Raw genomic sequence first — 14,901 nt, forward strand, 5'->3', positions numbered from 1 at the left:
GAACAAATCAATTAGTTAACAAGGCATTAACAATAATTGGACTTTATAAGCGCCAGTTTGGATTTGCATGCACATTTGCCCTAGGTGTTATTTAATAACATTAGTGCCTAGCTTTTCTAGTGTGCAGCTCAAAAGGGGTGTGGCCATGGGAGGAGTATGGGCAGAATAGGGGGCATTCCTAGAAGTTAGGAGCAATGTTATAGAATACTATGATTTGTGAACTCGGCTCCCGAAGTGTAGGTGCCAGCATTTATACCATGTTTTAGCAGGCATAAATGGCAGCTAAGGCTAGGCATGGAAATTGACTCTTAAGAGCTATTCTATAAAGGGCACTCATCCTGAAGTGCCAATTATTTCAGTGCCATTTATAGATTTACCCCTTAGTTCCTTCAGTTAAGATTTTGGGTTTTTTTACTATGCTGAATGGATGCCAGAAAAAAAGCTATTTCGTTTGTCTTCTAACGTTGTAAAAGTCAAGGTTTAGGCTAAAGCGGCTAGAGCTCTTCAGCTTGGAGAAGAGACAGCTGAGGGGGAGATATGATAACAGCCTATAAAATACTGAGTGGAGTGGAACAGGTAGACGTGAATCACTTGTTTACTGTTCCCAAAAATACTAGGACTAGGAAGCATGCAATGAAGCTACTAAGTAGTAAATTTAAAACAAACCGGTGTAATTAAACTCTGGAATTCATTGCCAGTGAATGTGGTAAAAGCAGTTTGCTTGGCAGGTTTTAAAAAAGGTTTGGATAATTTCTTAAAAGAAAAGTTCATAAGCCATTATTAAGATGGACTTGGGAAAATACTCTGCTTATTTCTAGGATAAGCAGCATAAAATCAGTTTTAGGGCCCTGTTTACTAAGCAGCATTATGGATGCATTAACATTTTTAATGCTCATTAACCATGTACACGCCTACAATATCCCTATAGGTGCACTAAAAACACTAATGCACCTTAGTAAACAGGGCCCTTACTCTTTTGGGATCTTGCCAGGTACTTGTGACCTGAACTGGCCAGGGCCGTGCCAACGCGGTAAGCGAGGTAAGCGTGGCAGGGGGGCGCCCCGCCGCGCCATGCTTGCCTCGCCCTCCCGCTCCCATGTCCCAACTGCCCGCCCTCTTCTCTCCCCAACAAAATCTCCTTTAAATTTACCTCCATCCGGTTGGCAGGGCAGCGAACGGCGCAGCGTCAGTGAAGGAGGCGGCGCTCCCGACGTCTCTACTGGTCTTCCCTTCGCTCAATGTCCTGCCTTCTTCTGACGTCAAGGAAATGACGTCAGAAGAAGGCGGGACATTGAGCGAAGGGAAGACCAGTAGAGACATCGGGAGCGTCGCCTCCTTCACTGACACTGCGCCGTTCGCTGCCCTGCCAGCCGGATGGAGGTAAATTTAAAAGAGATTTTGTTGGGGGGAGAAGAGGGCGGGCAGTTGGGACATGGGAGCGGAAGGGCAGGGGAGAGAGGACAGCGATCATCTACACGGGGGGGGGGGCCGTGCACTCCAACCACTTGTCTGCGGGGAGGCGGCGGCACCCGATCCCCTGCGGGGGGGGGCGGCACCCGATCCCTTGCAGGGGGGCGCCACAGACCCTTGGCATGGCCCTGGAACTGGCTACTGTTGGAAACAAGATTCTGAGCTTGATAGACTGGTCTTACCCAGTATGGCAACGCTTATGTTCTTACTGCAGTAGAAAAGTCCAGAATTCTGTTACAAACATCAGATGCTTCATTTGCCTCAGAGCAGGCTGTATGTAAGCTCTGCAGAAGGATGTGTCTGTGAGCGCAAAAAGTATTGTCTCAACTGGCTAACTTAGAAGGAAAAGAAAAGAAAATTGTTCATGCAAAATTCAATGTTTGCTCTTCCTCCATGAGCAGTAGTTTCAAGAGTCTAGCCACAGAGGAGCTACACCAGGGATCTTCCAAAATGGCACAAATCTCACCCAGGATTTCCAGGCCTAAAGCACAGTTGCCTTCAATATGGTCATGCAAGCCTGAGTTTAAGGCACTCTCATAGATGCCCTCTAAAGCACTGGTAAAGCACAGATGACCTTCAAGTTCAGCTTCGAAGCATAAATACCCAGGCCTATGTTATCTGTGCCATCTTTTAAGACTTGAACAAGACCATAGAGCTGTCCTGAATTGTCCACCCTTTGTGTCCTTCTAGTGCAGTTCATAACAACTGGCTTCCATCACAGATTTCATTGTGCTCTAATCTGTCCAAAATAGAACTAGTGCTGATATTGTCTTGTTCTCCAGTGATACCGCAAGTGTCCAAATTGTCGTCTCCTGTGCAACAATTATCAAATCAACCTCTATATGCCGGGTGCAAAGAACAGACAATCAAAAAACTCCAAACTGCCCAGAATACAGCCGCCAGACTCATATTTGGAAAAACCAGATATGAAAGCGCAAAACCCCTAAGAGAGAAACTTCACTGGCTTCCACTTAAGGAGCGCATTGCGTTCAAGATGTGCACGATTGTACACAAAATCATTCATGCAGATGCCCCAATCTATATGCTAAACCTCGTGGACCTACCTCCCAGAAACGCCACAAGATCATCCCGCAAATTTCTCAACCTGCACTACCCCAGCTGCAAAGGACAAATACAAGCTGATGCAAGCCACTACCTTCTCTTACAAGAGCACGCAGATATGGAATGCATTACCTACAGACCTGAAAGCAATCAAAGAAACAACTATGTTTTGAAAATCTCTGAAAACATTCTTCTACAACAAGGCCTACAATGAAAACCTATAACCTCACTAAGCCCACTCAATTATGAACACACACCCTCTATAACTACCTTAACAACTCTCTTCCTTCTTACCTCTCCCTTAATCGCTACACATAACTAACTATATCTGATATCCAGCTATGACAATGTTATCAAATCTATGTAAGCCACATTGAGCCTGCAAATAGGTGGGGGAATGTGGGATACAAATGCAATAAATAATAATAATAATAAGTCTTGTTCTGGTCACAGTAGCTGACAAGTCTTCTCCATCAATTTCACTGCTTCTACTAGAGCAGCCACACTCCTTTCTGCAGAAGTTCTTTAAAGATTTTGTCAAGGACTACTGTAAAGGTCTTCCATTAGTCTGGTATCTGGAAAAGGGCACAATGTAGGTATCTCAATCCATGGGTGTTACTCCTGAGTAGAAAGGAACTCAAATCCAATATTGCCTCTACTTTCTACCTCAAATTCTGAATCACAAGGAGGGCATTCACTACCTCCCTTCTTTCTGCATTTGGAAATCTCTCAATATGGCCTGGAAGTTTAACCAGACCATGACGTTATCCCACAAGAATATTCCATAGAAATTCCTTCCAACCCTTCCCCTCTTCCTGCTCAAAAACAAATCTCTGTATGAAGATATTTCTTACCTGAGGTTCATTTGGAACATGGCCAGATAAGTTCTTGTTCCTCTACAAAAATCAGAATCTTAATTAGATGTCTTTGGCCCCATAAAATACATAGAAGAGCCAAACTTCACAGTAGCCATTCCAATACATGGCCTCTTACATGATCAACAGTTTTGTTTGTGGCAAATCTCACTAACAAGTTAGCCTCTCTAGAAAAAATGGACTTAAAAGTAGGTGGAGGAGTACCTAAGTAGCTAGACAGACAGGTCGTGAACCTGGCAGGCCAAGGATCAAATCCCATTTTTTCTTTGTGACCTCACTCTTCATTGCTTCAGGTAGTACTAGATTGTAAGCCTGTTAGGGAAATAGCTCATGTACTTGAATATGTAATTCATCTTTACCTTGGATTTGAAAAAGCTGAGTATTATTTGATTTAATTTTGGATTTATTAAAGTTTAACCATCACCTGGATTCAGTAGTTTTCTCATTCTTCAGTAGTAAAGTCAGCAATGAAAAATGTAGGGAGCTTTCTAATATGCCAGCTGGTAAATATCACAGGCTACTGGACCATTTAGGCAAAAAGGTATTTCAAAGAACAACGTTATCTGCATTGTATACCATCTTCCAGGGAGCCCAGGGCTTTTTGTCAAGCCTACGTCCCAAGCCACAGTCTCAATTGGCAGCAATACTTAAGGAGGCAGATGAGTGCAGAATGCTTCCTGTTTATTAACTGCCTTTATGAAGAAATTCACCCAATGTACAACAGGTATAGCTTTACATACGACATTTGTTTTAACAGCCTAACAATGAATATAGGGTGCGGTGCCAGCCTCCCAGGACAGGCATTAGTCCCATACTCAGCGGCATCAGAGAGTGAATTCAAATATCCTGTTTAAAAGGGCCATCAGAGTTTGGATGCAACATTACAGTGGGGTGCTTGAGCCTAGGGAGGAGAGAAGGCTACAGTGGCAAGCACTCCTGGCAGGTGGCTAGTTTCAGAAGAGACTTCCCTTCAGTCCTTGCTAGAAAGCTGCTGGTGTTATCTAGGCAAACTAAAAGGTGCTTATAAAAAAGTGTGACAAAATGGTGTTTGTACCCACTAAAGTGCTTTAATGCAGGCAGAGTAAAATGGGACCATATTTAAGTAATTGAAATAAATTGGTTATTTTCCAAATGACCTTCCATTTTTTTATAGTCATGTGAGGTTTAAGCATAAGAAATAAGTTAAAAATGAAGGTTATACTAGCTGCCAACACTAGAAAGGATGCTTCTGTTTTCATAAATTACCAGAATACCAGCTTTGCAAATGATTTTTGAACGTGGAAATAATTATAGGAGAAAATTTTACAGTTATAAGGATATTAAGAATTTCAATGGCATGATTATAAACATTTTACTTTATAATTAAGAAAGGGGGTATTGTAATGTGAAAAATAAGATCATTCTTTCACCCTTAATGGACAACCGCTTGCTGAAAGTTTAAGATAATTTATTGTCTAGCCAAGTAAAAGCACCCATGCCCCACTTGTGGCTGGATCTTTAGTTTAGTGCCACAAAACTGAGCTCTGTGCATCCATTTCCTGCCAGTAGTAGGAGATGAGAGAGGCATTCTGCCATCAGCCAAGATATTTAGAACCCATGAAAGATATATTTAAGTATGGCGAGGACTATGGAGTTTATGTTTGTATTGCCAAGATGTAAGAGTTCCCAGAGAAATTTCCAAGGCTTAATTTGTGGGGGAACAGCTTTGAACACAGTTCTATCACTTATTTTCAGACTCCAAAGCAGCAGAGGTATTCTCCTCTAGCCCCTCCCTTCCAAGCAACCTTCAAGGAAGAGGAGAGGAGGTGGGGAGCCTGGAGCAGAGCAAACAGTTGCTTTCCTCCCTAATCCAGCCCCTCTTCTCCTGTTGCTGGCCCATCCAAGCTTCTCCCAGCTACACATTTCCACTTCCTTTTTATCTACAAATGAAGCCCTGGAATTTTCTGTGGGATAAATAAATACCTTTTACTTTGTTGAAGAACACTTGGTTTGCTGCTTGAAAAGTTGGCTAAGAAGGAGAAATGGATAGATTGTCTTGAACATCAGCGTAAAAACTCAAAAGTCAAGGTTATCGTTTACAGTATTTGGCCATTAAAACAAACACTTCAATGTTATTGGTTCAGGATATAAATGAACACAGGTCATTTATATCCTGAACTGATAATCGAGTACACGATAGTTGAAGAAGACAAAATTATGTTTACATGTTCTTGGAAATCATTAACAGCATTGTACAAAAGGATATCATAGATAAAATCAGATAATCAATGTTTCATACTTCAACTGTCGATGAAAGTTTAGTCAAGTTTATGCTTTAGTATCATTATACAGATTTTTATAAAGACTTTATACTGGCATATACTGGAGATGATAAGGGAGAGGAGGACAGATACTGTGGGGGAGAATAGAATACGTTTTGTTATTTTTAATTATTTTTTCCAAAGTCCACTTGACTGGACTTGAACAAAACATTTTTGACAATGATCATAGAGATCCAGAGTTTCTCATATGATCATTGTCAAAAATGTTTTGTTCAAGTCCAATCAAGTGGACTTTGGAAAAAATAATTCTAAATAACAAAAAGTATTCTATTCTCCCCCACAGTATCTGTCCTCCTCTCCCTTATCATCTCCAGTATCTGCTCCTTTCTCCCACCCTCCCCCAAACATCAGCATCCTTGTTGCGCCTCATTCTCCCAGCCCCAGCCACCCCAATCATCAGCAGCCTTCCAGTTAAAGCCACACACCCCCAGCCTTAACCATTCCAGTCCTAGCCTCCCTAATCTCCTAGCATTAGCCTCTTCAAATTCTAGCCCCTTAACATCAGCCCCCTTCCAGTTTGAGCCACCCACCACCATTAACCCTTCCAGTCCTAACCCCTAGCATTAGCCCCCTTCCAGTTTGAGGGCCCCTCCCCCACATTAGCCTCTTCCAATCTCAGCATCAGCCCCCCTTCCTTTGAGCACCAGCACCCCTCCTCCCAGCATTAGCGCCATTCCAGCTAGCTCCCCATCTGCTTTCTTCAAGCCAACTCCCCCACCCCGAACATCAGCTCCCAGATAGCTCCCCCATCAGCTTTCTTCCACCAGTTTCCTGCAGGCTCCCCCCGCCTGCATCAGCTCAATGTTTTTTAAACAGTGACAAGAGTGTCCTGCTTTTCTCTTGCTGTTGCGTTCTCTTTCCTGTGCTGCTACTGCCACTGCTGCAGATTTAAACAAAAGAATAGGTACTTCCTGTTTCATGTGAGAATTACCTATTTTGGCATTTAAACCTATAATTGTGCCAGCAACAATGCAGGGAGGAGAGCACAACAGCAAGAGGAAAACAACCCGCCTCTCGCTACTGTATAGGGTGATGAACCAGTGAAGTAAGCTTTTGGTGCCTTGAGCCAGTTCCTCACCTGGTTCATGCCTTCAACCATCCTTGGTGGTGTGCCAACTTCAGCTCTGGATATTCTGAAAGCATCATGCCATATCAGGTCTCCTGACATCAGGAAAGTGTCAGTTTCTATTTGCAAGATTAAAATGTTTAAAAAAAATGATATTTGAATACAATTAATGAACAGCAGGAACCAGTTACTGTGTAGCCAAACTGCCAAGTTAACCAGTTCCAGGAGGGAGACTTTTTGGCCAATCCCTGCAGTGTGGGATTTGAAGCCCCTAATTCTAACTATTGAAATCAAGTACCATAAGCATCATAGTGAGATTGGCAGGAATCCAGGACTAGCCTAAAATCTCCCTTCTGGAGCTGGGTAACTTGGGAAGCTGTGGAATAGTTATGACTTTCATGTATTCAGCAAGGCTGAAGTTCTTAAAAAATATTTTTCAGAAGGTCCTTTGAACATTTTTGCTATTTTCCCATAAAGTTCAAGTACTTTTGCCTTTGGCAGGAGCTATAGCAGGCTTATTGAAGCTCAGCAAGGAAACAAGGACAGGGTTGGAAAGAGACTGATGGGATTCATAGTTTTCAGGCATTCTTAGCTAATTAGCAAGTTGAAAGTGATTGGGAATAATGGTAGCTGGATTTAAAGAAGTCCAGCTGCTAGAAACAGAGAGCAGCAGACCCAGAACACCATCAAGCATGTGAGGTCCAGAGTGTGGCTATGGCTTAAAGAGGGATCATGGAAGCTGAGAGGAAAACTGGGTAACTGGGCAGATTAAGAAAGTATGGCTGGGTTCAGTGTTGGAAGTCAGAAGAGCCTGTACTTACATATCTATGAATATTGATGTTATCAATACTGGGGTTGTTTCGTCTGAACTGAAAGGCCATGCTCTCCTCATAGTGGGTGTCAGGAGCTCTGCTTGACCTTTAGCGCTGTGCCATTGCGGTATCACTAAGTATTACGTCGCTAACCTTTGATTTTATTGGGCAATTCATTTACAAAAGTTTTTGAAAAATAACAATTTTTATAACTAACTAAAAAATAAGAAATTCACCCCAGTATGGGAGGCAAATGATTAATACATATGATATGCTGCAAATCTGGAATACCTTAGCTCTATAGGAGATCACATAGCCTATTTGATTTGCTTTATGATCCCTCCTATCTGGTTTATTAAAGTTTAGCTTATTTGGGCTTTTTGGTAATCCAATTTTTTGTTTCTCACCACTTGTGTTCGGGTCTGTTTACTCCTTTTGCTGTTCCATATTTCCAGAAACCCAAATAGTAGCAACATTCCATGCTACCAATCACAGGGCAAGCAGAGATTTCCCCTCATCTGTCTCAGTAACAGACTATTCAGGAACCTGTCCAAACCTTTTTTATACCCAGATATGCTAACCGCTGTTGCTACATCCTCCGGCAAAGAGTTCCAGAACTTAACTATTTTTTGAATGAGAAAATATTTCCTCCTATTTGTTTTAAAAACATTTCTATGTAACTTCATTGAGTCTACCCTAGTCTTTGTACTCTTTGAAAGAGTAAAAAAAATCGATTCACTTCTTCTCATTCTTCACCACTCAGGATTTTGTAGACCTCAATCATTCCCCCACTCAGCCATGTCTTTTCCAAGCTAAAGAGCCCTAACCTCTTTAGCCTTTTCTCATATGAGAGGAGTTCCATCCCCTTTATCATTTTGGTCATCATTGAACCTTTTCTAATTCCACTCTATCTTTTTTGAGAAACGATGAACAGAACTGAACGCAATACTCAAGGTGAGGTCGCACCATGGAGTGATACAGAGGCATTATAATATTCTTGGTCTTATTTACCATCCCTTTCCTAATAATTCCTAGCATCCTGTTTGCTTTTTTGGCAACCGCAGCACACTGGGCAGAAGATTTCAATGTATTGTCTAAAATGACACCTGGATCTTTTTCTTGGTTTCTGACCCCCAAGGTGGACCCTAGCATCAGATATCAATGATTTGGATTATCCTTCCCAATGTGCATCACTTTGCATTTGTCCACATTACATTTTATCTGCCATTTGGATGCCCAGTCTTCCGATTTCCTAAGGTCTTCCTGCAATTTTCCACAGTCTGAATGTGTTTTAATAACCTTGAATAGTTTTGTCTTATCTGCAAATTTAATCACCTCACTCGTCATTCCGATTTCCAGATCATTTATAAATATGCTAAATAGCACTGGTCCCAGTACAGATCTCTGCAGCACTCCACTATTCACCCTCCTCCATTGAGAGAAATGGCCATTTAATCCTACCATATGTTTTCTGTCCAATAACCAATTCCTAATCCACAACAGAACATTGTGTCTTATCTCATGACTCTTTAATTTACTTAGGAGTCTCTCATGAGGAACTTTGTTAAAAGCTTTCTGAAAATCTAGATACTCTACATCAACCGGCTCACCTTTAGCCACATGTTTATTCACACCTTCAAAGAAATAAGCAAATTGGCAAGGCAAGACTTCCCTTGGCTGAAACCATGCTGACTCTGTTCCATTAAACCATGTTTACTTATGTGTTCAATAATTTTGTTCTTTAGAAGGGTTTCCACTATTTTACCTGGCACTGAAGTCAGACTTAGATCTGTAATTTCCTGGATCAGTGTCACATTGGCCACCGTCCAATCTTCAGGTACATGGACGACTTTAACAGATTACTAGCAGCAGATCAGCAATTTCATGTTTGAGTTCTTTCAATACCCTTGGATGCATGCCATTCAGTCCAGAAGATTTATTACTCTAATTTGTTGATTTGGCTCAGTACATCTTCCAGGTTCAGAGATTCCTTTCAGTTCCTCTACATCATCACCTTTGAAAACCATTTCTGGTACAGGTAGATCTATTACATCTTCTTCTGTAAAGACCAAAGCAAAGCATTCTTTCAGTTTCTCCACTGTGGCCTTGTCCTCCCTGAGTCCCCCTTTTGCTCCTTCATGATGTAACAGTCCCATGGATTCCCTCGCAAGCTTTCTGCTTCTGATGTACCTGAGATTTCCTTTGTGAGAAAGTTGTTACTGTGAGGTTTTGCCTCTGTGGCAAGTTTCTCTTCATATTCTCTTTTAGCCTTCATTATCAGTGCTTTGCATCTAACTTGCCAGTGCTTATGTTGCTTCTTATTTTCTTCATTTGGGTCCTTTTTCCATTCTTTGAAGGATATTTTTTTTGGTTCTAATAGCAACAAAAATGATAAAGGGGATGGGACGACTTCCCTAAGAGGAAAGACTAAAGCGGCTAGGGCTCTTCAGCTTGGAGAAAAGACGGTTGAGGGGAGATATGATAAAGGTCTATAAAATAATGAGTGGAGTGGAATGGGTAGATGTGAATTGCTTGTTTACTCTTTCCAAAAATATTAGAACTAGGGGGGCATGCAATGAAGCTACAAAGTAGTAAATTCAAAACAAATCAGAGAAAAAATTTCTTCACTCAACTTGTAATTAAAGTCTGGAATTCATTGCCAGAGAATGTAGTAAAAGTGGTTGTTAGCAGGGTTTAAAAAAAGGTTTGGATGGCTTCCTAAAGGAAAAGTCCATAGACCATTGTTAAAATGGACGGGGAAAATCCACTGCTTATTTTTAGAATAAGCAGCATAAAATGTATTGTACTGTTTTGGGATCTTGCCAGGTACTTGTGACCTGGATTAGCCACTGCTGGAAACAGGATGCTGGGCTTGATGGACCTTCAGTCTCTCCCAGTATGGCAATACTTATGTACTTATATACACCTTCCACCATGTCTGTGAGATTCCTATTATATCTACCTCATAGTTTAGTTCTATATACACCTAACTCCCCCATCTTATTTTTTAGGCTTGTAGCATTTGTATGCAAGCACTTCAAATAGTGTTTTTTCCTTGCTTAGAAGTTGACAGGGATAATGTACGTCCTTTACCTTGCTCTCTCCTTAAACACACCTGACTTTCTTTCACCATTGTTGAAACTTCTCTTTTGGGATTCCCTAAACGTCCTGTTTCAGTGGTATCCTTCAAGGATACTCCACACCAAACCATGCTCTCCTGGGCGACTGTGCACTTTCCCCTCCATTTTAGTTTAAATGCTGCTCTATCTCCTTTTTAAAAGCACCAGCAGCCTGGTTGCATCCCAGTTAAGGTGGGGTTCATTCTTTTGGAACAGGCTCCCCCTTTACCAGAATGTTGCCTAGTTCCTAACAAATTCCTAACAAATCTAAATCCCTCATCCCTGCACCATTGTCTCAACCACACATTGGAATCCTGTTTGAAAAGAATGGAACCAAACAAACTTAGTGGTGCATAGATGGCAACTCCACTTATTTATTTATAGTACATTTATACCCCTCATTTTCCCACAAAAGCGAGCACAATGCGGCTTACAAAATTAGGAAGCAAAGCCAGTGTCAGGCAGACTACTATGGCCTGTGCCCTGATCATGGCTAGACACATCTGGATGGGCTGGAATGGGGTTTCAATGACAGCTTCATTAGTTGAATAAGGCCAATGCTGGGCAGACTTCTACAGTCTGTGCCCTGAAAATGGCAAGGACAAATCAAGATCAAGTATGAATATGTAGTATCACATCATACCTTATGCTATCAGTTTATCTTGTTGGGCAGACTGGATGGACCGTTGTGGTCTTTATCTGCCGTTATGTGCTATGTTGCTGTGTTACTTCTCTCAGCTGGTCAGTCTGTGGCCGGCAGGATGAAGGGCACTTAATTGCACACCAGCTTCCTGTACCACATGGTGCCAGTCTTTCAGATGAGCTGTGAGGTTATTGGATCTCTCACTCGTACCACAAGATTGACCCCAAGCAGAAGAGGAAACAATACTTTTAGGTGCCCTCTTTCCTGCTTGCCATCAGGACCAAGCTGGCTGGGTGATCACTAGGGTAGGGCCTCTGGGAGGGAGGGGATGTAAATTTCCTGACCACTACCTTTTACCAGCCCCAGAATTTCAGCTAACATGTTGTTTACTGCAGGCCCCCTTTTATTCAATAGGACCTATTTACTAATAATGTGCTTTAATGATATTTAGCACATTCTAAAGTGACAGCGCACTTTAGTAAATCTATTTCTCTAATAGGTGTTGTCTGTAGACAGCTGGATAATCAGCCACATACACCTGTTTCCTGCCTTTTAGATCTGACTTTTCACCTTGCAGAGAAGGCTGAAAGGGCTTGGGCAGGAATGTTCATGCATGCTTACAGAAGCTTTTGAGACTTTTCCAGGTTCTGAGAAAATTATTGTGCTGTCTACAGATAACAGCCATTGATTTTATATTTGACTAATTTGTTTTATTTTTGATTCCTCAGTTTTATTTTATTATCCCTGTAGGAAGTTGTAGCACACTGGATTGCTGAATGCCGTATTGCTATTGAACAGGCGAGACTGCTTACCCTGAGAGCTGCAAAGTCCATTGATACTGTGGGAAGCGCAGCAGCAAAAAAACAGGTACATTTTGACCAGCAGTGACTTGCATCACTAAGAGAACAAATAGTGTTGCTGGTATTGCAGAGACAAAAAAAAATCTCTTGGAGTTGTATGCTCCATAAATGAGTCCCTTTAATTAAAAAAAAAAAGTGTAATGTTCTCTTTGAGTTTTATGAGACATCCATAAGAAAACAGAGCTTAAAGGGTCTTTTGATTGTGATGTGTGAAAGCTGGTAACTGTACCTTAAACATGCAGATGTATATCTTTCAAAGGAACAGTTTTATTTTTGCAGTAAACTGTTTGCATTGGCCCACTGTGAGCTGAAGCTCTCATAATAATTCCTTCTATTTCAAACAGAGTACTGTAAATAACACTTTCAAATCAGTTTCTTAGCTCTGTTTCACCCCTATTTCTGCAGTTGTCTTGATCTTGATTTTTTTTAAATATTGTTCTCTAAAGTTATTCTCCGGCTGTTTAGAATTTAGCTATTTGAGAACTTACTGGCACAGGTTTCTAACCATTATTGATTCAAGAATATCCAAATTGTCTTAACCCTGTACAGAGTAAGCTAAATAGAAAGGAATTTCAAAAACTTTGAAGATTTGATTCCTGGTGCAGTGGCCATGGTGGGTGGATGCACATGAGTGCACTCTCTTTTCCCCTGCCTAATTCTCTCCCCTTGAGCCTGCCTTTGATAATTTTCTGGAGAGATACAGTGATTGCAGAATTTGTGAAAAATGCAAAAATCTTCCTAGATGGAGAGATGCCCAGCATCAAAGACCTTTACGTAGGGAAGGCCGTGAAGCTGTGGCAAGAGGGTGGGATGACTGCAACCGGAAGTGCATCCCCAACGGGGAGCTCTGCAGTTAAGACTGTGCTGAATCCTCATAACGATAATGATATCATTTTGGAATTAGTGCTGCAAGAATTCAGAGCGAGATTGCAGGAAAAATTGTTGGTGCTTTGGGAACATCTGGAGGAGGTGGAGGACCGACTTCAGGCAGTAGAAACAGAACAAGAGCAAGAGAAATATCAAACCAACATGTTAAATGGCAAGTAGCAGTGTTATCTGCAGGACCAAGAGAATTGCAGTAGAAGGTCTAATTTATGGATACTGAGGGTCCCAGAGGGGTTGGAAGGGTCCTGGGTGATAGCATCTGTGCATCGACCTAAAGGATTTCCCAGATTCTCTATCCCAGCCCCCATATGAAATTGAGAGGGTGCATAAAGACCTTTGCCCCAAGTCAGATCCACACTTGCGACCAAGGATTCTACGAATTAAAATGCTGCACTATCCTGACACTGAACATATTTTGCACATAGCCAGGCAGAAAAAATTCATTGCCTGTGATTCCTTCTCAATTAAAGTATTCCCTGATGTTAGTGCTGAAGCAATGAGACACAGAAGAGACATATGGAAATATAAGCAGGCCCTAGCAGAAAGAGGAATTCAAGCTGGTATATGGTTCACTGTGAAATTAGTGATAATGATAGAGGGCAGATGCCATTTTTTACAGTCAGAAAAGGAGATTCAGGCTTTCATTAAGAGCCTGGACTACACACGTAAACAGTGCCAAAAATTGATGTGGTCTCCTAGGGAAAGATTCCTCCAATCTTGGAAAACAAGAGGAGCTTCCAAGTCAGCTAAGGAACAGTGTTCAAGGATGTCTGCATATTTGGTAAATTAGTTAAGTTGAATGGGATATAATTACATCTGCAGATGAATATTGTACAGGCGGGAGTGGGAAGGGGGAAATGGGTCGCTGGAGAAGTGGTTCTCTTAATTGTTATGATTCTGTTTAACTCTGCTAGTCAGACAGGGGAATGCCTGGAACCATTCCTGATTGGCCCATCTGGGCTGAGCTGACGTCAGTTTGATCTACTTAAGCTTACCCTTCCCTACAACCCTTGCTTTGGCATTGCCCTTTGTTTTTTGCTGAAGCCTTACCTTGCGCTGTTTGAGCTTTTGCTCTGTGTGTTGTGGAGTTTGTTTTCTCCTTTCTTGTTGTAGTTCTCTGTTGCTCTGTCTCAGTGTTGTCACGGTCCCAGGATTTAAACAAACAGTCACGGACTCTGGAACAACGTGAGCCCTTGGCCTACTGTCGTCGAGCAGCAGCTGGAGGCAAAAACCCCCAACCAGGACTGGACAGGATTCAGGATACTCAAACAGGCTTGGCTGAAACAGGATTCAGGATACTCAAGCAGGATTCAGGATTCTCAAACAGGCTTGGCTGGAATAGGATTCAGGATACTCAAGCAGGATTCAGGATTCTCAAACAGGCTTGGCTAGAACAGGATTCAGGATACTCAAGCAGGACTGAAGCTGAAGGTAGAGGGGACTAGAGCAAGCAAGGCAGACTAGGCGGGACACAAAGCTGACCCACACAGACAAACAACAGAACTAAGGCTGAAGCTGAAGATAGAGGGGACTAGAGCAAGCAAGGCAGACTAGGCACGACACAAAGCTGACCCACACAGACAAACAGAGAAGAACAGAAGCAGAAATGCACACAGGCACCCTAATCAAGAAATCAAGACAGAAGTGCCCATGGGCACACAGACAAGAACAAGGCAGAAGTGCTACACTGCACACGGACTAACCTGGAGACCTTTACATAAGTACATAAGTAATGCCACACTGGGAAAAGACCAAGGGTCCATCGAGCCCAGCATCCTGTCCACGACA

At 42.1% G+C, this 14,901-nt stretch overlaps 1 protein-coding gene across 4 annotated transcripts in view; it reads left to right on the forward strand.

Moving 5' to 3' along the window:
* ACAD11 (acyl-CoA dehydrogenase family member 11) overlaps positions 1–14,901 on the forward strand; it is a 305,211-nt gene that overhangs the window by 214,283 nt on the left and 76,027 nt on the right. For 2 of the 4 annotated variants that reach the window (XR_003942519.1, XR_003942520.1), the window contains exon 18: positions 12,119–12,232. Coding sequence is in view for 2 of the 4 variants with exons in the window: in XM_030206676.1 (XP_030062536.1) it covers positions 12,119–12,235 (117 nt within the window). In the remaining 2 variants the exon portion in view is untranslated. Of the gene's footprint in view, positions 1–12,118; positions 12,236–14,901 lie in introns of all 4 variants that reach the window. The other 2 variants (XM_030206676.1, XM_030206684.1) reach the window with 1 other exon arrangement.

The sequence above is a fragment of the Microcaecilia unicolor genome, chromosome 1 (genome assembly GCF_901765095.1).
Source record: "Microcaecilia unicolor chromosome 1, aMicUni1.1, whole genome shotgun sequence".
NCBI lineage: Eukaryota > Metazoa > Chordata > Amphibia > Gymnophiona > Siphonopidae > Microcaecilia > Microcaecilia unicolor.